General features: G+C 42.1%; 1 protein-coding gene across 1 annotated transcript; it reads left to right on the forward strand.

Moving 5' to 3' along the window:
- Positions 1-6,082: 6,082 nt before the first annotated feature.
- WHAMM (WASP homolog associated with actin, golgi membranes and microtubules) lies at positions 6,083-27,566 on the forward strand. Its single transcript, XM_050966630.1, has 10 exons — positions 6,083-6,813; positions 11,332-11,505; positions 12,880-13,030; positions 14,262-14,431; positions 16,547-16,712; positions 17,739-17,926; positions 19,601-19,687; positions 19,777-19,872; positions 22,044-22,494; positions 25,700-27,566. Exons 1-10 carry the CDS (start codon positions 6,214-6,216, stop codon positions 25,993-25,995), a joined length of 2,379 nt encoding a protein of 792 aa, XP_050822587.1. The 5' UTR covers positions 6,083-6,213; the 3' UTR covers positions 25,996-27,566.
- The last annotated feature ends 215 nt before the right edge of the window (positions 27,567-27,781 follow it).

Genomic DNA, 27,781 nt, shown 5'->3' on the forward strand with positions numbered 1-27,781 from the left:
TCAAATGACATGTCAGCTATGAGCAAGAGTGACAAATTTAGATCTGTCCCAGCTGTCATTTAGCTGCACACTGCGTAAGTGTCACCAGGAAGAATGTCATACACTGAAAAAATGACTCCAAAAGTTTTGTGGGGTTCCCAGGCTTGAAGTACTTTGAACAATTATGCAATGCTCCCTTAAAAATAGAGAACTCTGCTGATATTATTAAAAGTGTCTGCGGTGTCTGTCAGTGAATCTAGACATGTTTTACAAAGCAGTGAGTCAAGAGTAAGTAACATTTCTTATACCTTATGTAGGGAGCATATATTCTGTCTCTCACACAGACACACACACACACACACGCATGCACTGACCTAGTTAAGTTTATATATCTGTTAGCTTCTTTATAAAAGTTTAAATGGCACAGTCCTGCTCCCACTTCAGTCAGTAGAAGTATTGCTATTTATTTCAATGGGAAGCCAAGATCAGATCCTAGAAAACATTATGGTACAAGTAATTAATTTGTATAGATATTTTAAATACATTTATTTCTATTAATACGGTACCAATACATATTGTACCAATACATACAGACTATCTGGAGGCTGAAAATGGCAGAGAAAACAGCTGCTGGCTGGGTAAGTGGAATGCACTGGCTTATCTGATCAAAGAACAGCCCCTATATTATTAATAATAATGATTAGAAATTATTTAGATTGCAGTAGCCCTTGTGACTTATGTGTCCAAACAAATCAACTGAAATATGTGATACTCTCTAGCTTGCAGACAAGCTACAGAGCAAGCATTAATTGCAGAAGTTCTTGAATGCCTTACAAATTATTCACCCATTTCCTCTCTTGTATAAGCCTGGAGTGACTGGCATAGTTTTGTTTAAAAGGACAGTGCAGTTATTACAGCCTCAGAAATATCTTTTTTGTGTTTCACTGGCCACACAGGCCCAGCAAGGAAAATTCTCCACTTTATTTTTGTGTTTCTTCCTCTCATTTTTTCTCACTCCTGCTGTTCGTCCACTAAGTGATGAATTATGAACTAACTACCAATGTGGCCAGGCTCATTCTGCATAGAATCCTGGCACCTCCTCTGTTATTTTTGAAGTCAGAGAGGAAATATTTCCGCATGAATGGTGTAGCCTTAGTTGCAGCCATCCTCGGTATTTTGATAAGATTGTCTGTATTAATTTTCAAATTAGAACCAAATTTTGCTCTCAATTATCTTGGGTAACTCTGGAATAACACCCCACCCCCACCCCCAGGGTTATCCTGGTGTAAAACTAGCACTCATGGTGCATGCCCATATTTTAGAAGGCCACAACATAACGTTTGCTGAAGTTCACCAGTGTGCAGCAGGGCTCTGTGCTACCTAAGTCCTACTTAACCTTTTAAAAAAGGAGCTGTAAGTGGGAGTTCAGCCTTGTGCTTACCCTCTGCACAGAGCTGCATTTCAGCTGCAGTGTCTCTGTTTCATGTTATGCATGCTTTAAGTTACTCAATTTGGAGGAAAATGTGGTATTTTGTTTATGAGGTAAATGTATCCATTTGAAAGTAGACAAGTTCTTTACTTGCTCTTCTCACTTGATCCCTTCACTGTTCTGTGTCCGGCACTTTCCTAGTGTCCCCGTAAGTTTCTCTATAATTTATGCTTCCCTTTTAAATTATGAAGGCTGAGACAATCTTCAGAATTTGAACGGATGCAGTGCTGTTTGGGTTTACAGAGCGGTAGATAGGGACACTAGCTTTAAGAGGGGTGTGGGTTTCCTCCTTTTACATCAAAGGGGTATTAACGCTAAATGCTAATGATGACAATTTAAATATCAACATTGTTAACTCTTTTGCTGCTGATTTTGGCAGAAACATTTAGCAGCTCTGGAACTGGGGGCAAAGTACTATCAGCCTTTCCATCTTTCTGACCCCAGCCCAGTATTATCTTTCATCTCAAAATTTCCATTTCTAGTAGCAGCATCCTCTTAACTCCGTGCTGAGACATTCAGGTTGAGAGAAAATAGTGCTGAATTGTGACTACATCATTGTACTCTCCCATCCATCAAATGAACCTGCCCAACCTGCCTTAATTTATAAGAGCTGATAACTTCACAGCAGTGGTGTATGACTGCCACTGAAGAGCATAACCTAAACATTGTCACATGTGAGCAACTGTCCTTACCTAACTAGTCCCATTATTTCCAGAATCAGGTTCTAGACTTGCCATACACTTCTAACAGCTCTGTATTTACTCTTCTATGTCTACAAGACAATGCCTTTTGAATTAGTGATTTTTATTAGTAAAGTACCAGTTCTCCATGCAATTATATTTATCATATATCCTGGGTAAAGTGTATTGATCTCTCTCCATTACTGACTTCACAATTGCTATTGATTTTACGTGGAAAGCAGTCAGGCCCGCTCCTCAATGGTATCTAGATGCATAACTACCATTGAAATCAATGAGGGAGACAAGGTGAGTCAAGTAGCATCTTTTACTGGACCGTCTTCTGTTGGTGGAAGAGACAAGCTTTCAGGTTTAGGATTATTCTTTAGGATTAGCTGAAAAACCTGTCTATTCCACCACTGGGATATTACCTGGCCCATCTAGTATCTCATATCCTGGGCCAACATGGCTACAACTAGGGTGACTAGACAGCAAATGTGAAAAATCAGGATGGGGGTAGGGGGTAATAGGAGCCTATATAAGAAAAAGACCCAAAAATCGGGACTGTCCCTATAAAATCAGGACATCTGGTCACCCCAGCTACAACATTAAAAGCAGAGGGAATTAGGTATCTAAATATATTTGAGGATCTGGGTCTCAAATACTAAAGTGATGGGCAAACAGATTAGATATTTTCTGCTGAAAGGCCTACTACTTGTGTCACACGGAAAGCTGGTAGAATATTAGAGAGGAGGACAGTGAGATGACCATTCAAGAAGAAACTGAAGCAGTGGATGAGCCCGGAACCAGAGATAGCTGTGTTTCAACTATGGGCAAACTAATGCTAAGATATTGTGATTGTGGAAGTGACTATGTTTTTCATGATTCTTGACTGAACATAATTTCTCAGTGTTACATTGACATAATTCTCTGTGGCATACTAGTTCACAATGCACAGCATGAAAATCTCTCTGTTTCCTAAACTGAATATAATTTTTGCTCAATCACTGCCACAATGACTGTACCATGGAACTGCAGGTGCTTGCATTATTCGTAGGGTGGCCAGATGTCCTGTTTTTAAAGGGACAGTCCCGTATTTAAGCCCTCCTGCAGGTGTCCCAACTTTTTCTTAAAGATGGGGAAATTGTCCCATATTTTCTGTCGTCCCCCCCAATCAATATTGGCAGGTCCTGCTGCTGGCTGGATCCAGGCTCATGAGCTGCTCGCCCACCTGTGGTGAGTGGGGGAGTCCAGTGGTGGACAATGAGGGTGGGTGTGCAAGGCTGGTGGTAGGGCAAAGCTGCAGCATGCAGGACTGCTGTATGCTGGCTCTCAGCCAGCAAGGCCCTGCTCCCATCCCGTTTCTGGCCAGCACTGGCTGTGTCCGTGCTGTGAGCTGCAGTGGCTGGTGAGTGCAGGGAGGCACCAGGCAGTGGCCAGTTACTTGTTGCCTCTACTGCCCACCCATCAGTTTTTTACTTGTTCCCCCTCTCGTTGTCCTCTCCCTGCTTTGCCCCTTCACCCGCCCTGTTCCTCCTCTATATCCCCACCGCCCCCGGCATGGCACATCCTACTCCCAGCGCTGTGCGGAGAACCAGTCCCTGGTCAGAGCTCTCAGCTCACCAACAGCCTAGCTGGCAGGCTGTCATAAACAGATTGTTAAGGGTTAATGTGTCTTGTACCTGTAAAGGGTTATAAGCAGGGAACTGGACACCTGACCAGAAGACCAATCAGAAGACAAGATACTTTTAAATTTGGGTGGAGGGAAGTTTTTGTGTGTGTTCTTTGTCCGTTGTGTGTTCTTCTCTCGGAGGGTCTGAGAGAGACCAGACATTACTACAGGCTCTCTAAGTTTCTTTTCAAATAGTAAGTAAAAACAGGCGGTTTAGGCTTTTTGATTGTTTTACTCTATTTGCAATTGTGGATCTGGCTGGTTAACTTTTATACGTGTAGTTGCTGGGAGTATTTTGATTCGTATTGGTACTAGGGGGAAAGTCTCTTTCTGGTGTCTGTAAGCTATAGGACCCTGTAATACTTACATCTTGAAGTTACAGAGATAATTCTTTACTTTTTCCTTTCTTTTATTAAAAGATTTCTTTTTTTAGAGAATCTGATTGATTTTTTTCCCCTTGTTTCCTTTGTGTTATTCCAGGGGATTGGGATAACTCACCAGGACGGGTGGGGGGGAGACGGGAGGGGGAGAGATAGAATCTCTCTTTGTTTTCCTTGAATCTGTTTGCCTCTTTGTGGAAGGGAAGGGAGATGCTTCTCTGTATGGTGATTTAAGAGGTTGGATCAGTATCTCTCAGGATAGCCCAGGGAGGGAAATTCTGGGAGGGGGAAAGGTGGGGGAATGGTTTATTTCTCCTTGTTTTAAGAACCCAAGGGATCTGGGTTCTTGGGGTCCCCAGGGAAGGCTGGGGAGGTCAGAGTGCCCCAAAACACTATATTTTTGGGTGGTGGCAGCACTATCAGATCTAAGCTGGTAATTAAGCTTAGAGGATTCAGGTGCTAGTATCTCATTTTCTGAACTCTAAGGTTCAGATCTGAGAAGGAATGCTGTGATACAGGCTCCTTCCTTTCTCCACTGCCTCTGACTGGGCCCGTGCCCTGGGAAAGCCCAAGACCCTCCGGCCCATGGTGCTGGCCTGCATGTGTCAAAGTTCCACACAGTGCTGGTACGGGGAAGCCTCTCTGCCCCTCAGCTAAACTCTGGGAGCGATTTCCAGCCTGTTCACACCCCAAAACTGCAAGCTCCACAGCAGCCCCCCTGGCAAGGGGCTTATTACCCTCTTCACCTGTTTACCCCCACCAAGGGTCCTGCCCCCAGGGAGCACGGGGCTGCTCCATCCCCTAGGCACCATCCCCTGCTGAGCCACCTCTCTGGCCATGTTTGCTGAAGCCCCTGCAGTCAGGTTCCCTGGGCGCTGGTGCACAATGCATGCTTAGGGCTTAACACCTTCCTGTCCCTGCGATAGCCAGGGGACAGGAGGTGGCTGGGTTGTGTCAGTAGCTAGCAGTAGCCTGGAGGTGTTATTTGCCTTTCCACACTGTGTGGGCAGGAAGGGACAAGCTGCTTCCAGCCACAAGGGAAGGGAGAGAGTAGAGATGAGCTCTTTAAAGACATGGGTCAGGCCATCTCTTCCACACACACACATCCCACCCTCACCCCCTGCCCTGCAGCTGGAAGCAGCTCCTGTCCCTTCCCTCCTGCATAGTGCTGAAAAGTTGCTGCGAGCCACATTCTGGTGTGAACCCTGAGAGAAATCTGAGCGGGGACATGTGACCCCACACACATGTCGCCCTGGGAAGACGCAGTGCCAGGTAGCCAGGCATGGAGAACAGAGAGTGCTAGGCAGGGGGAGAGAGAAAGAGAGAGAGAGAGAGAGAGAGAGAGTGTGTGTGTGTGTGTGTCCTCTCCTCTTGTGAACCCTAAAGCCTTACAGATAAGAAGGTAAATAAAAAGAATCCAACTACACAGTATTTCTTTTTGACAAGGGCTTAGTCAATCTGATATTCATTTGAACTTTTCTACTGCATAGTTCTGATTGCCATTGAACACACTTGAATATGAGTAATTTTACTCACTGTCCTGTATTTAGCATTGGGAAGTATGGTCACCCTAATTACTCATATCAACTGCATTTGTGATTCTGGTTTAAATCAGGGAATGTTAACTACATTTAAGCGGGAGAGATGTGTGCATGCCTGTGTGTTTATTTTTTTTTTCAGGTGGGACCCCTCCTTTTAAAGGCACAGGCTGACTACGCCTCCCAAGAGCGTCTGTTTTTCAATGGACTCCACTTCCTGGGGCAACTCTTTGGCTCCGCCCCCAGGCCAAGGACCCAATCAAAAGCAGAGGCTCTGGTGACGTATATCCCTCCTGTATATTTGCCCCCCCCTTCCCCAGGCTGCCCTTTAAGAAATGTCACTTTCTGTTTCGCTGCGGGTGATACCCGGTAGCAGGGGGCGGAACGTTGGGCCCAGCTGGGGGGCAGCGAGAGGAGCCCGCGGGCGGTGGGTCGGGCAGCCCGGCCGGGCTCTGAGCCGCCTGCCCCGGGCTGGGCCATGGAGGCCGATCCGCAGCCCGACAGCCTGGAGGGCTGGGTGGCCATCCGGGAGAACGCGTTCGCCGAGCCCGAGCTGCACAAACTGCGCTTCCTCGTGGGCTGGAACGAGATCGAGAGCAAGTTCGCGGTGACCTGCCACAACCGCACCCTGCAGGAGCAGCAGCGCGGGGCGGCCGGCCCGGCAGCCGGGGAAGGGGGCGAGGAGACGCCGGCAGCCGAGCAGCAGCAGAGCTGGGCCGGCCTGTTCTCGGCGCAGGCCCTGCTGGGCGTGCACCGGCAGCTGGCGGCGCTGAGCGAGCGGCTGGAGCCCTGCTTCCCCCAGCTGCCCCCAGTGCTGCCCGGCCAGAGCAGCGGCAGCCTGTGGACGCTGCTCTTCCCCAGCGGGCCGGTGCTGCAGGAGGCCGAGCTGGAGGCGCTGTGCCGCGGGCTGGAGCGCTACCTGGGCTGGGCGCTGGAGCTCTGCGGCCGCAGGGTGGTGCTGGACTCGCTCTTCGCCCAGGACCAGCAGCAGGAGGCCGAGTACTTCGAGAACCTGCACGAGTTCCGCAGGAAGGCCCTGAAGGGGCACCTGGTCCGGGCCAGGGAGGCCCTACGGAGGGTACAGGCGCCTGGGTTGGGTGTTTGGGGGTGGGGGCGATGGGACCCAGGTACCCTGAGGGGCTGGTGCTGAGACCCCATAGGGCAGGTGCCCAAGGAGGTTTGGGGATGGCCTCCATGCCAGTGATGTGGCCTTGGGGTGGTGGCACTTTGTGTTGAGTGCCCCTCCCAGCTCTGAAGGTGCCAGCATTACCATTAGTAACCCAGCCACAGTCCTGCCGGTGAAGCCTGAACACATGGGAAACCCAGACTCCTCCACAGGCCTTTAGTGGGGCCTCTAGCCCAAAAGTGGTGGTTTTGGTAGGGGTTAGTACAAGCCACTTCTACTTTGGGTTGAATGGACCTTTATGGCCGTTCTTATGTTCACTTCCATTTGGATTTCAGGCTAAAACTGACCAATAGCCAAAACTGCCATTTTGGGTGGGGAACGTGAAATTCGATGGCTTTTGCATGGTCACCATGAAATGGAGCCATGTGCCCTGAAAGGGACTGAGTGACTTCAGCAATGCTTGGCAGGCTTAGCCTGATTTTGAACATAATTTTGCACATCTCGAAACCAATATCCTAATGCACTACAGGGCTCTGAGCTCTACTTCTTTTTACATAGCACTTTTCAGCCCCCAAACGCTTTTTTAAGTTGATATACAAACTTGAAACTTGATATAGAGATGGGTCACTTATACCTCGTTTCACTGGTGGTTTCACTGGAGACTAAAATACAGTAGCTGTCTCCATGAGGCAAGGATCAGGAATACCACTGCTGGAACCTGTTCATGTGCCCTTTTGGGCTCCTAGTAGAATGTTATATTTCTGCATGAATGGGTGATGTCACTATAAGAACATCTGCTAAAGGAGATTCATGTATTTTTGATTAGTTAATGGGGCAGTGAAAGAACCACAAAGTTCACAGTTCTTTTGGGGTGCCTCAGTTGGATCCCAACCCTTTAAATTTGGACATAGTGTAAATTTACTCCTATCCCATAGCTTTATTGGTTCAACCACACTCCCCTGAAGATGCCATTTTCCTAGGTTGTGCTTCATCAGTCAATTTATACATTGTTTTAGTAGATCTTTAAATTATGGTGACTTCATAATTGAATCGGTAATGCATCTTCTTCCATCCTGTCATCTAGTCTGCTGCTAGAACCAAGTTTTGGAGTTTGTGTAAATATGTGGATGTGACACTGTGGAATACTGCACCAGTGTTAAGTTTTGTGTTTACATGAGTAAACACTTGTATATCCAAAAATAGCTAAGCATCTGAGCCTCAGGTATTATGAATAAGTCAGTCATTCCAAAGGCCATGTCTATAAGAATATGGAATGAAAGTGAGTTTCAAGTGTCCTATAAAGTATTGTGCAAGATACTCAAAGTTTTTTATATATTTTTTTAAACATGCCTCAACTATGAATATCCGCTACCTCTGCCCATAGAATAATGTCTACCAACAATAAGAGCACAAAATAATGTGAACTAATCTCCGCATAATCTTAAAACTACGTCCCCACCAAAAAGTCTGTGAACATCTAATGTATGTATAATAGCGACTGGTACATGCACACAACTGAAGATTTTACAGTTTGTATCTAAGTGGCCTTGTGCCTGTACCAAATATCTGATTTATGGATGCCTAAGTGTGAGATTTTGGCCTAGTTGGTGTATAAACTAATGGTGATACCAGTTCTTATTTCTTACATGTATAAAAGCACCTTCTGAAAAACTGCCTACTATGATTCATGAAGACAATTAAGATAAAAAGATACTTATTTACTTCAAGGCAGTATTATTGAAAGTCTGTTTCTTAGTATGTTAGGGTCACAGCTATGTTTTCAGCAGTGTTAAGAAATCACTTTAAAAAAAAAAAATGGTTCCTAGTAACCTAGGTGCAGATGGGCTGTAACTCTTAAAATAGCCTTTAAAAACAATTGTCAAGACTAATTAATTATGCTGCATCCACACAACCATATTTGCCGTAACTAAATTCCACTTCCTAACAGCAATAAGATGTGGGGTTTTTTTAGGACACTTACTATACTTTTTTAGGTTATTAAACTGTCAGCGTTTGGCCTCGTGTTTCACACAACCTGATGCATCGTTGTTAATCTATGCAGTAATCAAATTTTTCCAGAATGACACAATGTTTATGCATACTCCTCACACAAGATGCTATTTACATTTTAATAAGTAAAAAGGACTGTAACTGGATCACCAGACTCAACCTATCCGCCTCCTGACCCAACTAAAGCACAGCTGAGTCTTTCCGTTAAGTTGGAGTGAACACTGTATAAATGTGTGTTTCTGATCCATGCAACAGCCTTGGACTTTGGCAGGCCTTTAGCATGCTTTGGGAACATGATTAAACCATGGCTCAGTTCCACCTATACTGCAATCTGGGACAATAATTTAGCTATGTCCGGGGATGCCTTAAACAGCATTATTGTCTCTAGTGGCCTCGCAAATTAATGCACCTGTGAGGTGGGTTGTTTATACATATTTTAGAGGTAAGGACATTGAGGTTCTGTTATTCTCCCCCAGGTAACAAGGGACACCTAGAGCAAAGCCATCAATAAAACTGTCTTCTCCTGACTTGTCTTAAATACAAGATCATCCTTCTGGTGTTATAACTAAGTCCTTCCATTAATGGTGGTAGTACCAGTGTAGATGGAACTAGAGGCAAGAGTAAATATATCCTGCTTCTATCTACTGCACCAATCAGAAGTGTAATACCTTCCTTTTTAGCGTACAATGGGCCCAACAAAGACGCATGGAAATATATGGAAACGTCATCTATTTCTGTTCCAAAGTGGAGTTACTGCAATTATAGCAATGCCAGCTGAACCGTTAGAGCTAACAGTCAGCCAGACTTCTATTAAAAGAAAATTAGGTCTTCTAACTGGAGGGTTTTACAAAACTTGAGGAGTTAAAATGTTCTCATGAGTAGTCTTTAATATTCACTGATTATTTCCTCCCAATTATAAATGTTCACCAGCACCGACATGAAACTCCATCGCCCCCACCTTGTACGTGAGAATCAGAAATGAAGCTAACCGCTGTGCATTCATTCCAACTTCATTGTTCATTGGCTTGGACAGTGGAAAAAAACATTAAATTGCTGCAAGTCACTTGTGGGGGACCATCTTAGTTACAACAGCCTCGTGGGGCAGCCCTATGATCCCCAGCGCTGCCTGGAATCTCAGCAGTACTGTGTGGCGTTGCCCCTAACGTGCCCCTCCTGTGTCAGCACCTGTGAGGCATGCATTGGGGCAATTCTGTCCTATCTGAAACTGAGACTTTTAGGGCCCTTTGAAGTTTCTCCACCCCTTTTACCCAGAATAAAGTAGCCAGAACAGGGTGAGGATTTTCATCTCTTTCCATAGCAACGTGGTCAGGTCCACATTTCCCGTTTATTTTTCCTCCCTGCATAGAAGACTTTATTTCCCTGTCACATTCCTGTGCATCTCCTCTTTTTTTCCTCCTTTCCACACTTTGAGGCTTGGTATCACAACCAGTATCCTTCTAGGCTGGACTGTTGTCCGTTTCTCTCTCGCAACACACAAAACGGTTAAAAAATTTGGTGGTCTTTTGCCCAAACAACCTGAAATAAGAAAAATAAATGGGGGTTACATTGTGTCATGCAAATGTCATGATTTTGTGACTAGCAACTAATATGCACTGATCTATTGGCATTCTATTACGTTTGCAACTTTGAAAAAAACATTTATATTGCAGTAGCACCTACAGGCCTTAAATGAGACTAGGCTGCACATTACAGACATGTAGGAAGAGGAAGTCCCTCCCTAAAGGAATTAAAAATCAAAATACATATTATTGGCATAGTTAAGATTAAGTTAAAGGTTTATACATGCCATTCTGATACTGCATCTTTAGGAATATAATTATAGTATGCTCCGGAAGTTATCAAGAATAAAACCCTGTGTCTGAATTTCTTTTTTAAATGAAAGTTTGTATCTTTGTGTCTGGAGTCAGATCTCCGGATACAAAATCCACTTTTCCTTAGTAGGCTTTTAGTAGTCTTGGTGGTGGGGAGGGGAAGATGCGAGAATGAGATTTTAAGGAATACCTTCTTTGTTGTTAGTGTCCATGGTGTCTCATCTACTTACTGTGCAAGCCATCCATATTTATAATAGGGAATGACAAAATCATTGTGAACATTTAGAACTTTTTACAATAAAAAGTAAAATGCCCTAGGTACCATTGTATAGTCATTCTACTAATGTAATGTTCAGCAATTAGTACCATTACGAGTTTATCGTTGGTGATATTTCCTGCTGGGTGTAATTGCTGAATGCCTTGAGTACATCTCTTTTAAGTGGAAATCTTGACTATTTCATTTAATGATAAACGACAGATTCTTTCCACTCACATATGTCAGGGGTGACAATACACACACACAAAACGCAGGCTCTGAGATATAATAGTGGTGCTCTTTCTATCCATTCTCCTGAGAAATGTGCACGTACTGCGGCTAATGCTAACTTACAAACCTTTTATCCATTAGGTTCTACAGAAGCATAAAAATACTGACACAATGATGGCTTTAATGAAGGTTTATGAAGAAGAAGATGAAGCTTTTCAGGAATTAGTTACCATGGCAACACAATTCTACCAATATTTACTGCAGCCATTTAGAGATATGCGAGAATTGGCAACATTATACAGACTGGAAATCCTGGTAGGTTTTCCTTTGAGAGATCAAACTCTCTGGCATGTGATATACTCCATCTGCCCCTAGTGCAATTTAGACTCTGAATTACTTAAGTATGTCCAAGATTTATATTTGCTGGCTTTATTCCCCAAGTTCATCAACTTGTGAGTAACATAATAAAAACCTGAAGCATTCAAACTTAAAGCTGACTTGTCAATAGCCTGTATAAGATCCATGTGGTAAAGGCTTGAATAGCATCTCATCCACGGGCTTATGCTTAATGCTCTGTTTAGTTTTCTCCACTGTGGGTGTGATGGTGTATTTTTTTTTATTTTTAACCAAAAAAAACCTTCAGCTCTGTGGCATTTTTCCTGGTATTCTGAGTTTACAGGGACTTCAGTGACAAAAGAACAGCAGTTGTATTAACTTTCAAAAGGACTTGTGCTCTTTATTCACTTTTGAAAATTCCAACTAATGGGTCAGTATTTTGTAGTTTTGTATCTGATGTACTCTGCAATTGTACTATACTTTGAAGGAAAGCAGCCATGCATTGCTTTGATTTTTCATTTTAATAAACTGTTAAAGAAGTGTTAAAATAATGTCTTAGGTGAAACTAACAGAAGTAAAGTGGTGCTGAGTTAGGGCTACAACATTATGATTAATTCACCATATTGGGCCTGCAAATTGAAAGTCTAAGATCAGTGCACAAGGTGTTACAGTTTCCAATGTGCTGCTTTATTTATGGTGAGAGAAGTGAAGACTGCAGTTAACCGACCAAACTCTGAAAAAAAAAATTTTTCTGTTTATGTTAAAATCTTATATGGAATATTAGACTAGATTTCAATTGTTTTTTTAAAGTATTTTCAGGTTCTACACTCACACTTTTTCCCCTGCCAATTTTTGTGGATTTTACAAATGCACTTTTCTGCTTCTTAAATCTTTCTGTGTACCCTGTTGCAGTGTGAAAGATCCTCACAAACAGATAAGAGTGTAAACTGCTGTCAAATGCGTGAAGTAAATGTGAAAAAAAAATAGAGAGTTTCACTGTAACTGAAATAGAACAGAATATACTTGAACTGCTCTTGGTCACATAAACATTTTCAGACAAGTAATTTTTTTTTAAGGTGAAGGTTAACATTACTTTAAGAATTTTAATTAATCCAATGTTTTTCTAACTAGCAATGCTCAAGCTATTGTTATAGAACAAAGGTGGCTCTTTGACAATGAGAACAAAAATAAGGTAGCTTCGATTAATGAGTAATGACTCACTGCACTACAGTAGCCGTAGAGGTCAAGACAGCCGTCATGGCCTGCCTTGGCATAATTTCCACCGTATTGTACAGGCTGAGTTACAACACTCGTGATTGACGCTTGGTTGAAGAATAACATGTCTCTTTGTAGAAATCCTTACAGATTGGTAGGCTGGGCCCTAAAAGAATAGAAGCCTTGCAAAAAGAAGCTGAAGACTGGACTGAGCAAGCTGAAGAAGCAGTGTGCTCCATTCAGGACATCACTGTGAGCTACTTCAAAGAAACTGTAACGGCACTGGCAGGTAATGAGGGAGAACTTACTGAAGAGTTGACTTCAAGGCACATATGCCCTAGTGTGGCTGAGCTGTGCTCAGTACAAGACAGGAGATAGGAAGAGAACACTCTTGAACCACTTTGCAGCCCCTCCCACCTGCAAATCCTGGGGCCAGCATGAGCCAGTCTCCAGCATAAGTAATAAAAGTGTCTGCATGATAACTTGCACAAATTTGACTACATTGGTTTAAACCTAACCATTGGTTAAAGCCGTGCAAGTTTGTTTGTAGACAGGGCCTGATATTTATGGCTGACAAGCTTCTCAGCCATCTCTGACAAATATTTATTCTTAATTTTTTTTTTTTGGTGCGGCTTATTAAGGATTTCATCCTGCTAATTAAATCAGATTTTTTTTTAATGCTGTATTTAATCATGTGCATGGTGGAGCTTGTAACCAAAATGTTAGACCATAAGAGCATAAGAACGGCTGTACCGGGTCAGACCGAAGGTCCATCTAGCCCGGTATCTGTCTACCGACAGTGGCCAATGCCAGGTGCCCCAGAGGGAGTGAACCTAGCAGGCAATGATCAAGTGATCTCTCTCCTGCCATCCATCTCCATCCTCTGACAAACAGAGGCTAGGGACACCATTCCTTACCCATCCTGGCTAATAGCCATTTATGGACTTAACCAACATGAATTTATCCAGTTCTCTTTTAAACGCTGTTATAGTCCTAGCCTTCACAACCTCCTCAGGTAAGGAGTTCCACAAGTTGACTGTGTGTTGCGTGAAGAAGAACTTCCTTTTATTTGTTTTAAACCTGCTGCCTATTAATTTCATTTGGTGACCCCTACTTTTTGTATTATGGGAATAAGTAAATAACTTTTCCTTATCCATTTTCTCCACATCATTCATGATTTTATATACCTCTATCATATCCCCCCTTAGTCTCCTCTTTTTCAAGCTGAAGAGTCCTAGCCTTTTTAATCTTTCCTCGTATGGCACCCTCTCCAAACCCCTAATCATTTTAGTTACCCTTTTCTGAACCTTTTCTAGTGCCAGTAGACCTTTATTTATTATACAATGATTTCAGCTTTTGTAGTCCTATAAATTCAAAACAGCACAGTCGATACGTAAGTAATTCCCTCAAAATATTTAATACCATGCAGAGTTTATGTGCTGCACTTTCAGTAGGACCTGAAGAAAGTTATTACTGCCACAGTATTTATGATGCTTTGTTGCAACCCTTTAATCTGGCAGCAATGCACAAACAGATGGAACAAGATCGGAAGAGATTTGGCCATGCCACCTGGGCATCTGCTTCTCCAAGACTAGAAAACCTGAAGTATATGTTAGCAAAAGAGACTCTTCAGCACATGAGAGCAAGAGAACTGTGTCTGAATCACAAGAGAACTGACATCCGGAAAAATGTAAGACCCTAGCAAAGAGTGACTTGAATTCTTTTCTGTTACTCCAATGTAAGGACCTCATCCAAAGCCCATTGTAGTCAGTGGGAGATGTTCAGGGTCAAAAGGCCCATTTCCGCAGAGTGGTGAAGTGCTATGCTGAATGGTAGAACTGTCTAAAAAATTTGTGATGAAAAATTTATTTGTTTAAAAAAAAAACCAACAACCAGGGTTGCCTCAAACAATTTTGTGGGGGGAACCTCCCCCTTCCCCAACTTATTTGATGAATTTTTAGGTTTTTTTGTTTGCTTTTTTTAAAATTTGAAACAAAAAAGGCTCACCTGCCCCTTTTGATATTTTCAAAACTTCTTTTTTGCAATTGTGGAGAAATGCACACTTTCTCCCTTTTTTAAATTACTACTCCCCCACCAAGTGTGCATGGGATAAGGGAAGAGGAGTGCTTAGAAAAAAGTTACAAATTAAAGTGTGGTTTTTACCTTTTTAAAATAATTTTGCACTTTTCAATGTTAACACTGAGAAGTGAGGTATTTTCAGAGAGGAATAATTTACAGTAATTTGGGATATATTAATAGCACTGCATCAGAAATGGGAAATTTTGTGCCTTGAATAATATAAAAATTCAAAATGATACTGTCTCTAACTACTACTACAATTTTTATTTTATTTTCCAAGTGTAATATACTGCACTGTCTCCAGTTGTTTTTAAGACCAGTGCATTTGAGTTTTATAAAAGGTCCTTTATAATAGATTTCTGCATAGTGTTGTTAGCAGGGGGTGGGGAATTATGACCGGCAAAATATTCTATTAATTAAAAAAAAATATTTATGATGCAAAGTCATGCATACTGGGTGGTATTTTTATTGGACAGTACTTTTCATCAGTAAAATCCACAAGAGACCACTGGAAATAATTAACTACCATTGTATTATCTCTGATCAGTGTGTGGAGCACTAATTCATAGCACTTGTTTGTCCATTTTAGTTGTATTTCATTTTGAAATAACACAGACTTTGGGTTTCAGTCCTTGATCTTGATTCTGTCTTGTAAAATCAAATGCTGCACATGCATGTCCAAACAAGCAATGCAACGCAGGCCCTTGTGACTGGAAATCATGTACAAACCTTTAAAAGTCAAAGTTTTGTTTTTTAAGGACCTGATTGAAAGACTCATCTTGACTTTGATATGTTTTGCAGGAGGCCCTAAAAGATTTTTTTTTTCTTTAAATGAACGGTTAACAGGAACTCCTGGTTAATGAGGTTCTACCTAACCCCTTTCAGTTTCTGCTTCAGAAAACCAACCATGTCTGTCTAAAGCATTTGTTGTGTCCATCACTCTGGCAGCTAAGCACGTGTCATTGTGGTCAGAATTTTCGCATGTGACTGTGCCCAGTCATGTCCCCTAGATCTACACACACAGCAGCTGTGTTTAGTAGGCACTGGAGTTAAAGAAGGAACTTGTGATGTCATCATTTCTCTAGCTCTCCAGTTGCCATAGAGAGTTGTCCTGGGAAGACACGATTTTAATTACTAATGGAGATAAAACAAGATGGAGGAAAAAACTGTTTAGGTGGGTGGGATTTTTTAATGTATGTAATAAGATTCCAGGATTGTCACTGGGTCCCTCTGAAACCTAAAATGTCTGTTGAGTCAGTGTGAAGCAATGGAAACAGCTACAAGCATGACTGAGAGCTCTTTTAGTTCAGAATATACCAGATTTAATCACCACTGGGATTTGTGGTTTGTTACTGTCCAATGTTTAAGTTCTCAGCCATTTTCAACTTTCTTTTACACACGATTTGATCAGTTCTACCCATGAAACAGCACAGGCTTTCAGCTATTAGTTTATTTATATATTGCACACCGTTCTTTCAGGTGGCCTTCATTCATTCATAAATAAGTGCCAAAAAAAGGTCCCAGAGCTATGTCTCATGTCTCCCTTTTGCTGGCCACCTTTAGAAACAACCATCTGTTCTCAGTTGAAATGACTAAGTAGTCAGTCTGTTGTTTTTACTCCTGCTGTTTCCATCTGTGTCGTATAAAGCTAACCTTGGAGTATGTCTGTGTGTGTATTCTCTTCCTGATGCTTTGTTTTTTTTCCCTCTTGTTCGGAAACGTGCAGATGGAAAACCTTGATGAACAAGAGGAGAATATAGCTCTAGTAGAGAAGCTGGAAATAGAGTATTATGAAACCCAACTGGAACTGTATAATGTACAATTTGAGATACTTAAACATGAAGAAATGCTGCTTATTACACAGCTGGACACTTTAAGGAGACAGATAAAAGGTAAGAAAGAAACTCATCATTTAAAGAAAGCAGAAAGCCAAACGTTCTAAAACAGAGGTACACACATCCTATAAAAAAGATCACCCTTACTCCGCTCTTGATGCCAAAGGAGCATTACTGGATTTTCTTGGTGCTGAAGCAACTTTTGATTTGTTGCCTTACTAAGCAAATTTGGTAACACTTTTTGATAAATAGCCATTAAGGACCATATTGACAACTTACCTTCTTAACTGCCTTTCTGATATGTGCGTGCATCTCTTTTGCACGTATAAAACAAGTAACTGTATGTGCATGTGTGTCTCTGGTCCTACAGTTACCAGATTTGTGCATACAAACTGATGTGCTTGTGACACAGTTAAAGAGACCATTAACAATTGGGTCCTAATATTGAAAGTGTCCAACTGCAGCAGAATTACGGTAAAGCTGCAAAACGCACAATATTAAAACCAAACAGAAGTGATAATAATCTTATGCTCCTGAAGTACTGATGCGTTCTTGTTGTTTTTCTAAACTACTGTATATGTTTGACACACAATGTTAGACATTTCTCATGTTCATACCAATCCATGTTAAGTAGTCACCATTATTTGTAAGTACAGCGTCCGGTGAAACAGTGTTGTCCATTGTTATTTAATAGTAGAATTAACTGCTTAGTGTTTGTCTCATGACCCTTGTTAGTTTGCCACAAGACTCCAATTGGTGAACGAAAAGTTGTACACATTATCCCAAAAAAGAAGACATTTAAAATAGAAAACTAAGTGATAGTAAGAATGGGAGCATAAGCTTGATCCTGCAAACATGAGTAACTTTACTGACAGGAGTCAAGTGATGTATGTGCGTAAGTTTTTTTGCAGGATCAACTGAATATATGCAAGAGTAATCACTTTGTTTAAAATTGTTCTGTCTAGCAAATTACTTATTGGCTTCAATGGCTTTTTAAGGTGTCACTAGCTCTCAAAGTATTTAAACATTTAAGGAACTCTGGAGTTCTCTCTCCTTTTTTTAAAATGCCGACTGCCTTTCTAGAGAAACAGGATGAAGTTGTTTACTATGATACCTGTGAAAATCCTGAGGAGCTCCAGGTCATTGAGCAGACAGTGGGACAACATTGTGCTTGCTCATCAGAAATCACTACGCTGAGGCTGAAGACTCAGCGGCTGGAGGCTAAACGTGGGACTATCTGTGCGAGACGAGCCTACCTCAGGAACAAAAAAGTAAATGTGCTCCTGAAGCTGTGCAGTTACTTTAGCTCATGTCACAAATCCTGCTTGCTGAGGAATAGATGGAAAACAATGAGGGAAGCATTGGGAGGGGTATACAGGACAGTATGTGACTAGGTACTGGTCCTTGTCAGGAGGAGGGGGTTTGAGACAGCTTCATGCTCCACTCATCCTGGGTCAGCTCGAGGATAGTCTCCCATGATACGTTAGAGTTGCTCTAACTTACACTGGCTTCTGATGACCCCAAGGGATTGATCGACACCTGGGGTTAGTAGAGTGCAGTGAAGTCCCGGCCAGATCCCTTGCCAGCAGATGGACAGAGTATGGGCTAAGAGCAGTAATGTTGGCTCTGTGCCAGCAGAGGATCCACCTACATGGAGATCCTCCCTTGGCTGGCTATGCCAGGTTTAGGGCTGCTTGTTCCCTAGCAGTATTGCAGAAAGCTGCTGAAGGGCAGCAGAGAATCTGGCCCAGACTGTAGAAGGCTGCAGGTACAAACAACAGATGCAGTGCCATGGTTCCTTCTTTACCTTTGAGGGTGATGGTCATTTGGAACAGCATTGCTGCTGCAAATCTGTCCAGCCTTTTCATTTCGGTGGGTTACTTGTTCACTCACTGTTTCATATTTGTGTTAGTTGCAGTGAGAGCAGCACAGTGGAAAGACAATGAGATCGCAGTTGGCCCTGGCAGCCTACAAAGCTTGCTGGGATGCATTTGGTTCGTTTACGCCCATGTAACTACACCGAACTAAATTCAGAAAACAGAGTTTGGCCTATCTGTCCAGCTTCCTACCCCCCTCTAGACTGAGCTTTCCTAGAAGAGCTAGAAGAATCTCATTGGAGATACATCTGGAGAACAGTCAGTCATTCTGTCTCTTGTGACCACTTCCTTGGCAGAGAAAGTATTTTGCTTCTGTTTTCATTCACTTTAATTGCTCTCTTTCTGTTGTTTAACATTGAAGCCAAACCCCAGCTGATTTGTGAATGCCTAACCGACCGCATGGATAAAATCCTCCATGTGGACAGTGACAAATAAATGACTGAATGGTGACTCGGGCAGAAAATAATGAACCTGTGTCTTCTCTGATCTGTTCCTGTTGAAGAGTATTGTACTGTTAAATGTTCCCCATGCTATATGTGCAAGATTCATCTGTAATTTTATATTTAAAGAAATATCGGGAGGGGGAGCATCAAGTGGAGCGGAATAGAGGGAGTTTCCGTGTAACTTATAGTGCCCACTTTCTTTCCTGTGTCTCCTCCCTCACATCTCCACCATCCTTCTGGCTGAGGCCAGGTGGATACAGTTTCTTCAGTGTTTATCAGTGCTGTTTTTGAATGGATTGCAGGGGAGAGAAGCAATGTCAGATGCCCCCTCCCATGAAAGGCTGAACATGCTTCCTCTGTAGCATTCCTAAGCCCAGTCTGCCAGCCTAGAGTAGCAAAAGACTGAGACCCTGATCCGAAGTCCACTGAAGTCACTGCAAAGATTCCTACAGACTTCCATTTTTAGGACCTGATGCATTGTCTCTTGAACTTGGGACTCCTACATGGCAGGACAAGGCAAGGCCCAATGTAATAGACATTTCAACTACTTTAATAGCAGAGATTTCACAGACGCACTTTTAAAGTGAACTAACTACGGTTTGCATGCATTATGCCGTTCCCTCAGGATCAGTGCGAAGAGAGCCACCGGTTTCGACTACAACAGGCACAGGAAAACACAAAACGCTTCCATCAGCATCACAGCATCCAGCTAGTGAGTACAAAAAAGGAACATTTCTTGCACAGACCGTGTAGCTGCACGTTTGCATGCACCCCCGTTGACTTGCTTGTCTTTAAATGCAGAAAAGAGACAAGATGAAAGAGGAAGAGAAGAAGAAAAAAGCTTGGATAAGCCAGGAACGCCAGAAAACCCTGGAGAGGCTAAAAACATTCAAAGAGGCAAGTACTGGAAATAACGTACTCACGTTTTAAAAAGAGACGTATGACTATGAAGACGCCATGTAAGTAACAGGATTAATGTAAGTGGCGAGGGGAGGAAAAGAGTCCTTCCACTTAAATATTGTATAGTCACTAGTCCTTTACAACATTCTTTAAATATCATTGAGACGCTTTTGGAACACTACTGTGGACTCTAGTAGTTTACCTCAGAAAGGGTCAAAATAGTATTGCAGTGGCTTTTGCTTACTATGAACAGAATTTAAGGCAACAGCTTTTCCTTTCCTCCTCCCACCCCCCTAAGAAAACCTCCACAATCACTTATCTGCGTTTTTGCTTAAGGAATAGCCTAATAATTGCCTTCAGATGCTTGGCATATGGGGAGGGTTAAGCTGCCCTCAGAAGGCATGTGTCATTCCCACACATACCAGTGGGCACTTGGCAGACAGAGTAGAGACCTGATCCATAGCGAAAACAGTAAAGTTGACACCGTTGTAGAAAATTCAGGTGTTAAGCAAAGAAGAAATGTGGCATTTACGCATCTCAATATTTGGCTTTCATGTTCTGCTGCGCACATATGCCTGATTTGTGGGTATGCACTGGGCACGCAAAAGTGGGCATGTGAGTTTGAAAATCTGGACCAAAAGGTCTTGCATATCTTGTGATAGTAACCACAGTTGGCCTGGGACATGTCTGAAGCTATAAATATTTGCTGTTACCTATACCCCTATTCTGTTCAATGACTAGCACAGTAAACTGTTTTAAGACTGAGTTGTATTTTCAGAACTTCTAAATCCCTGGCTTTCAATGTTTAAATGGACAATCTGAGAGAAGAACATATCTATAGGATAGCAGTGGATGGTCTTTAGCTTTTCTGGCCATTGAATTCTGAGCAAATCATTAAGAATTAATCCATCATGATCCATGCTAAGTGAGGTGAAGAGTAGAACGTATACATATATATATATATATATATATATATATATATATATATATATATGTACACACACACATTCTTGCAATTGAGTGAATTGTTTCTACTTAAGAAAGCTAATCAGTAGCGTTTTCCTTTTTTGTAAGAACCTGAAATCTCATCTTCTCACCTTCCAGATGGGAACCATGTCACATTGTTACCCTTTTCAGTAGTTTGCCTCTGGTTACATAAAACCTAGCAAAGAGAAGATAGTCTTACCCATTTTGCAAATCAAATTGTTTAATTAGAAAACATGGAGCCTATTCCTTTCCGCCACTTGTGGGAGGCTAGGCTGGAAAACAGGCTCTGTGTCTAATTTAAGTCCCACTCCTTTTAAAACTGTAAGCACATCTGCTTATTTTTACAGGAAAGACAAAACCTCTTGTTTGTGACACCCACGTTAGTTTCCATAGCAAGGACTTTTGCTATCGAAGTGGTTATTTTAGTCCACTTGTATAAGTTAGCACCAGGTTGAGAGAGAAGGGCCAGAGAACCCGTGACAAGCACTAGTGTTGTAAAACAGTGGCTCTCAACCTTATCAGAGTACTGTACCCCTTTCAGGAGTCTGATTTGTCTCGCGTACCCTCAAGATACACGTCACTTAAAAACTACTTGCTCTCACAATCAGACATAAAGATACAAAGGTGTCATAGCACACTAGTACTGAAAAATGGCTGACTGTCTCATGTTTACCATACAATTATAAAATAAATCAATTGGAATATAAATACTGAACTTACATTTCAGTGTATAGAGCAGTATAAACAAGTCATTGTCTGGATGAAATTTTAGTTTGTACTGACTTCACTAGTCCTTTTTATGTAGCCTGTTGTAAAACTAGGCAAATATCTAGATGAGTTGAGTACTTCCTGGAAGACCTCTGTGTTCCCCCAGAGGTATGTGTACCTCTGGTTGAGAACCACAGTTGTAAAGGGACACAACATCATTAAGTCAAGAGGGCAGACCCACCCTGACTGTGGTCTCATCTCCCAAGGCTTCCCATCTCAATTGCAACAGTGTTTATTCCCTAATCACCTCCCTGCTTTATCCCAAAGTGTGACAAATAAAAAAAACAAGGTGTTTCTCTTGCATGGCTTGTGTGTCTGATATTGGCTCCTGTGTGCAATCTTTTCCTTGGCATATATTGTTTTTACCAATATGATGGGGATGTTAACTCCTGGCTTCTCATTTTTTTTTGCAGAAGTGTCCAGCTGAGTTTGTGTTAAAAACATCTCGGTCGCAGCCTCGCAGCCCCAAGCAACCGCAAGGTATTTCCTGTCAGACTCCAGCGCTGTCCTCTCAGCGTGTGTCAATAACTAGTCCATCCCCAAAGCAGCTGAAAAGCACTCGGCCAGCACAAGCCAGAGGTTTAAAAACAGCATGTGGGAATACCCCTTCAGACATCGCTGTCCAGATTTTTGTTCCTGCTGGTGACCCAAAGCAACAGAAGCACAATGAGGGGCTGATTATGCCACCACCTCCACCACTTCCTCCTCCTCCACCACCACTGCCAGTCTGCCAGCCTCTGCCCTTAAAGACATCAGTGACAACCAAAAATCAGCTGCTTCGTCTCAACAGCGAAGGCTCTACGGAAAGTGCTGCAACACGGAGACTAGATGACTCATCCAAAAGATCTGTAAATAATTATACAGGTAAATACACTAATGCTGACTGATATTTTCCTCCTCCTTTGGGATTCTGACCTCTCACCCACCCTCTTGAAGTAACAAGTATTGTCGCAGGAAGCAGAGGTTCTCCACAGCTACTCTCTCTGCTGTGGGCTAGGAAAGTCTTCCATAATTCTGCTCCCAGAGACAAGGGCCATTAGCACTGACCTCTCAATGAACCAGCTGTAAATTTATGCTTTTCTCCTGCACTTGTCCACACAGGCCAAGATTTTCAGCAGTGATTAGTGATTTTGAGGCACCTCAAAGGGACTTGACTTTCAGAGGATGGGTGATCAGCGCTTTCTGGAAATCACTGTCAAAAGTTGGGCCCCCAAGATCACTGGTTACTTGAAAATGATGATGGCTTTAGTCTCTGCTAGAATGACAGTTCCGCTCTTGCTTCTCCTGCCAGGGCATAACTATTAACAGCTTTTAAAAATTAATGTAAACAATTCTGCAGTTCAGATATAATGATCCAAATTCTGCACCTGCACCTGCTTTTCTTGTGAATCCAACTCCCATTGACTTCTGGGGAGTGGTTCTGGATGTACAGTGGCACTTTTAGCATCGTACATTGGGCAGAACCCTTTTCTCCCGAACAAACTCTTGCCATAATCTTAGGAGAAGGATGTGTGACACACTCAGGCAGACTGCAGCATTGGGCAGCTTCGTACTCCCAGTAATCCTGCACCTTAATGTTGACTGTTTATGCAATCTGAATGTTTATTGTACTCTGATATTACCCAAACTCTGAACTTATGGGGTTCCATGTTTGTGTGACCAGATGAGATTTGCTTGGCTTCCAAGTAAACGTTTACTGTAAGTGGTTCTGTACATACTCTGCCCAGGGTCTGAAAGTCAAGTTGTTTGTTTTTCTAGATCGTTCATTGGTCACAGGAAAAGTTCCTGCAGGCAAGTTCTGCTCTGTGTGACACCATTGTCCCCCTTGATGGGGTTGCACAGATGTAGGTTGACTTTTGCCATTGGAACTTAACTAACAGTTCTTACATATGTATGAGAACAGAACTCAGCAAACCTCCCATAACTGTGTTGGCCACTTCTTGCGAATAGGCTTACTTTTGTAACTAAAATAAGTAGATATGATATTCTGAGTACTCCCAGGAAACAGATGTAAGTAGGAAGACAGCAATCCTACAATGACGCTTTATAGAGCAGCGCTACATTTTGAGTGAAGCAATTCCGTAAATGTGGTGCCCACCTTTCCTTTTTCAAAATATTCACAATACATCTGTCCAACCATTGTAATCGCTCAGTTTGCCCCTGGCAGGACTGCCTGTTCAGTGTCTTCAGTTCTTCGAAGGTGCTGTGAAAAGTAGTCTTATTGCAGGTCCATAGACCAGTAGGGTAAGACTTCAATAACTAAGGTCATGAGATAAATGCTTCCCATGGATGCATGCATGTGGTTGGCATCAAGAACTGCATGCAAGAGCAGAATTTTTATCTTTTTCTGTAAGAACTGCTTTGCTAAAATTCATTCACAATAACAATAATATGCTACTGTTTTTGCATAAACAAAGTCTTGGGTTTTTCAGCTTTAACCACTTAGAACTATACACTTCCAAAAATTAAAATTCAGAAAAGCTGTAGCTTTGAAGTTTAATCTTGTATTTCTTTAAAGAAAAAAGCCAGCATTTTAATTGCTGTAATAGTATCCGAATGAACAACATCAGGGCATTCTGATATGGTCACACTAAAATATCCTGTAGCAACTTGTTTATGAAGCTCCATTTAGCTATTCAAAACCTTTGCATGTAAAATATGCTTGCATGGATGCTTAATATGGAAGGCTTTCATATTCAGATTTTGGAAGAGTACAGTATTCTGATAGATTTGTATGCAGCACATATGATATTTGGACTTGCGCAAATTAGCTGTCAATATTATCGTACTTCCCTCTTAAAATGCTAACAGTTAAATGAGCACCTGTCTTAACATTATCAGTCTAAAAGGCCTTTGTAATCAGGCAGTGTGTCTTCATCTGCAGACTTAGTTTAAATGTGATTTAGAAAGGTGTATACTAAGTGAAATTAGTTTTTGCTGAGTCCTTATCAGGCATCTGCAGTTCAGTGTCCCAGAGGACTGCACAGAGTTCAGTACTGTATTACATTGTGTGTGTGAAGTATTAGTCACACAGCCTTCATTGTAGTGCACATGAAGAAGTACTCCCGACGGTGAGCAGCTCAGCAGAGGGCTTGGGCCTATTGATGTGCAGAGACTGCCTCTCTTGAGTGCTAGACAAGGTGACCTCCTCCTTGCTGATTGAGTCTGAGGTCATCAACAAAGAGCCCAACAAAAGAAGAGAAACATGAGCTGATGCCAGAGTACTGAGAAAACAGAAGAGAAGCATGTAGCCAGAAACTTGCACAGTGTGATTCTAAAGTTCAGAAACTAACAATCAACATTTAAACCATTTTTTTCACTCAGCTCTGAGTTATTTTCAAAATTAACACACAAAAGATCCCCCTTAGAACCTGATCCAACTCCTGCTGAGGTCAACGGCCTTCACAAGTGCAGGAGGATCTAGCCCTTGTGCTGTAACCTTCATCTTTTCTTTTTATCTTCCTTGAGGAAAACCACAATTGACAGTCACAGCAGGCATCTAACCAAACAGCGGGAAAGCTAGATTGGTTCTAATACAGAATGCGTGCTATCTTTCTTATGTTCAGCAATATTATTTTTAAAACATGTAAAACGTGTCCTTTTTTGTAATTTTATAATATATAGAGATATACCTATCTCCTAGAACTGGAAGGGACCTTGAAAGGTCATCGGGTCCAGTCCACTGCCTTCACTAGCAGGACCAAGTACTGATTTTTGCCTCAGATCCCTAAGTGGCCCCCTCAAAGATTGAACTCACAACCCTGAGTTAACAGGCCAATGCTCAAACCACTGAGCTATATAATTACTTCTCAGGCACAGCACGGGAGCTTGTGTACTGATGAAGGGGGCTGGATTTTGAACTCAAGAGCTTTAAGCTGCCCAATTCCAAACATTACGAGTGACATGGTTGAAGCCCATGACAATCTATGCCAGAACTTATAGTAGTTTTCCCTTGAATCTCTGCTAGAGAGAAAAGAAAATAATGTAAACACTCGTACAGGGTTTCATATCCTACACTCTAGCTATTTTTCCCCTTCTGAGAATAATAATTTGATTTGCTTTGTCATAGGATCCATGGATGAAGTTTTGGCTTCTTTAAGACGTGGTGAAGTTCTTCTTCGTAAAGTGGAACAGCCCAGTTTGTCACCTTCAAGTGACTCTATAAAAGACAGCATCCTCTCTGCTATACGGCAAGGAGTTAAGCTAAGGAAAGTGAATCAAGATCCCAAGAAAGATATCAGTAAAGGATCCAACAGTGAACTGGAGAGAAGCATAAAGGCAGCCATCCAGAGAATTAAAAAAGTGTCTGCTGACTCTGAAGAGGATGAAAATAGCGATCACAATAATGGAGAATGGGACAGTTAACCGATTTAGAGCAAGAGATGTATTGACTGGAATGTTGTCTCTTCATCAGTTTGCACACTTCAGAAGCTGAGTTCTGTCTTTGGAGAAACGAATGCGTACGCGTACACAGGAGAACTAATCCCGTGATAATTCAAAAGCTCCTGCATATTATTTTAAACAGTCCTGTTGATTCTTTGCAGAGGTTAAGTGTTTTTTGTTGATACAGACAAAGCATAGATTTAAAATATATTATCACGGCTTAACAAGAGATTCCAGTTTACTCAGGCAGACTGAGAGTTCTGCAGTATAGCTACAGGGAGCTTAATCAAGGAACTCAATCTCCAAATTACTTTGTGGTGCTGACTACTGCATAGTCAATAAGAAAGCTACCACAACCTTTTTTTTAATAAAAAAAAATTAACAGAAAATCTACTTCAGACTCAAAAAAAATAAATTCCTGGCATTGAAAAGGCAAAAACAAATCCAGAGAGATCATTTTAAAGCAATTTGAAATTCTTCACATTATCTCCAGAGCCTGTTTTCCTTGAACTATATATTGTCCATAATACAGATTACTCTCAACATTTGTGAATAAGGGCTTTGCTACTGATTAGTAAATAGCAATTTACCATGACATTGTAAGGCCTGCACTAGAGAAGAGCTCCATACTCATGATTAAGGCTATGAGTCTATCATGGAAGTCACGGATTCCGTGACTTTCTGGGACCTCTGTGACTTCTGCAGCAGCATGTGCAGCTGGCCTTGGGGCCATTTAAGCAACTCCGGTGACCCCTGGGCCAGCCACACTGGCTGCCAATGGGAGCTGCAGAGCAGGCGCTCGGGGCAGGGACAGCACACGGAGCCCCCCTGGTCGTGCCTCCGCCTAGGGGCTGCAGGGACGTACCAGCTGCTTCCGGGACCGGAGCGGAGCCGGGTAGGGAGTCTGCCAGCCTCTCCCCGCCAGCACCCAAGTTTTAGTCAGGGGTATATAGTACAAGTCATGGACAGGTCACGGGCTGTGAATTTTTGTTTACTGCCAGTGACGTGTCCCTGACTTTTACTAAAAATACCTGTGACTAAAATGTATCCTCATGGTTGTAAAGAGGAACGATGGATATTGAAATACTGTATTAAATTACTGAACGTTTGTTTCAGTGATGAGCTAAGAAAATAATGTGCTTTCAAACTTACATGACTGTTTGTTTCTTTTTAACATTCAAGATGTTTTGAAGCATGTTTTTAATACTCTAGCAGTCATAGTGAATTGTTGGCATAGTAGAGGATGCCAAAATATTTTATATACTGCATTTTCTGGGATCCAGAAGTGTAATACAGTGCTGTTGCACTTCTGTGTAGGTAAAATGAGACTTTTTATATCTGTGCTTATAATTTTATAGTAGTTTATACAGCCTTATAACAAATGGCAAGTATTTACATTATGCCTGGAACCCAACTATATTAAAAAAAAATACTACTAAACTATATTTATAGACCTTATTTTATCTTGGGTTGATGGTGATATGTACAAATGAATCAAGTTTTGTTCTTGTGGCTTATATTGGCTCTTGATTAAAAACAAAACCTTACACTAAGATGGGATGTCGTTTATTCTCATTTTTAAAACTATCAATAGTTTGGTGTAAGTTATTGATTCCTTATTTCCTTCAATGCAAAACTTTAAGCTTGGCGCCTCAAAAATCTTGACAAGTGCCTTTTTTGTAGTGAGTGGCAACCTTACACTGATTGTGCTCTGCCACAATGAGGGCAGCTAAATGCCCTTGCTTTCTCAAAGATTTTTGTATTGTAA

The sequence above is a fragment of the Gopherus flavomarginatus genome, chromosome 9 (genome assembly GCF_025201925.1).
Source record: "Gopherus flavomarginatus isolate rGopFla2 chromosome 9, rGopFla2.mat.asm, whole genome shotgun sequence".
Classification (NCBI taxonomy): Eukaryota; Metazoa; Chordata; order Testudines; family Testudinidae; genus Gopherus; species Gopherus flavomarginatus.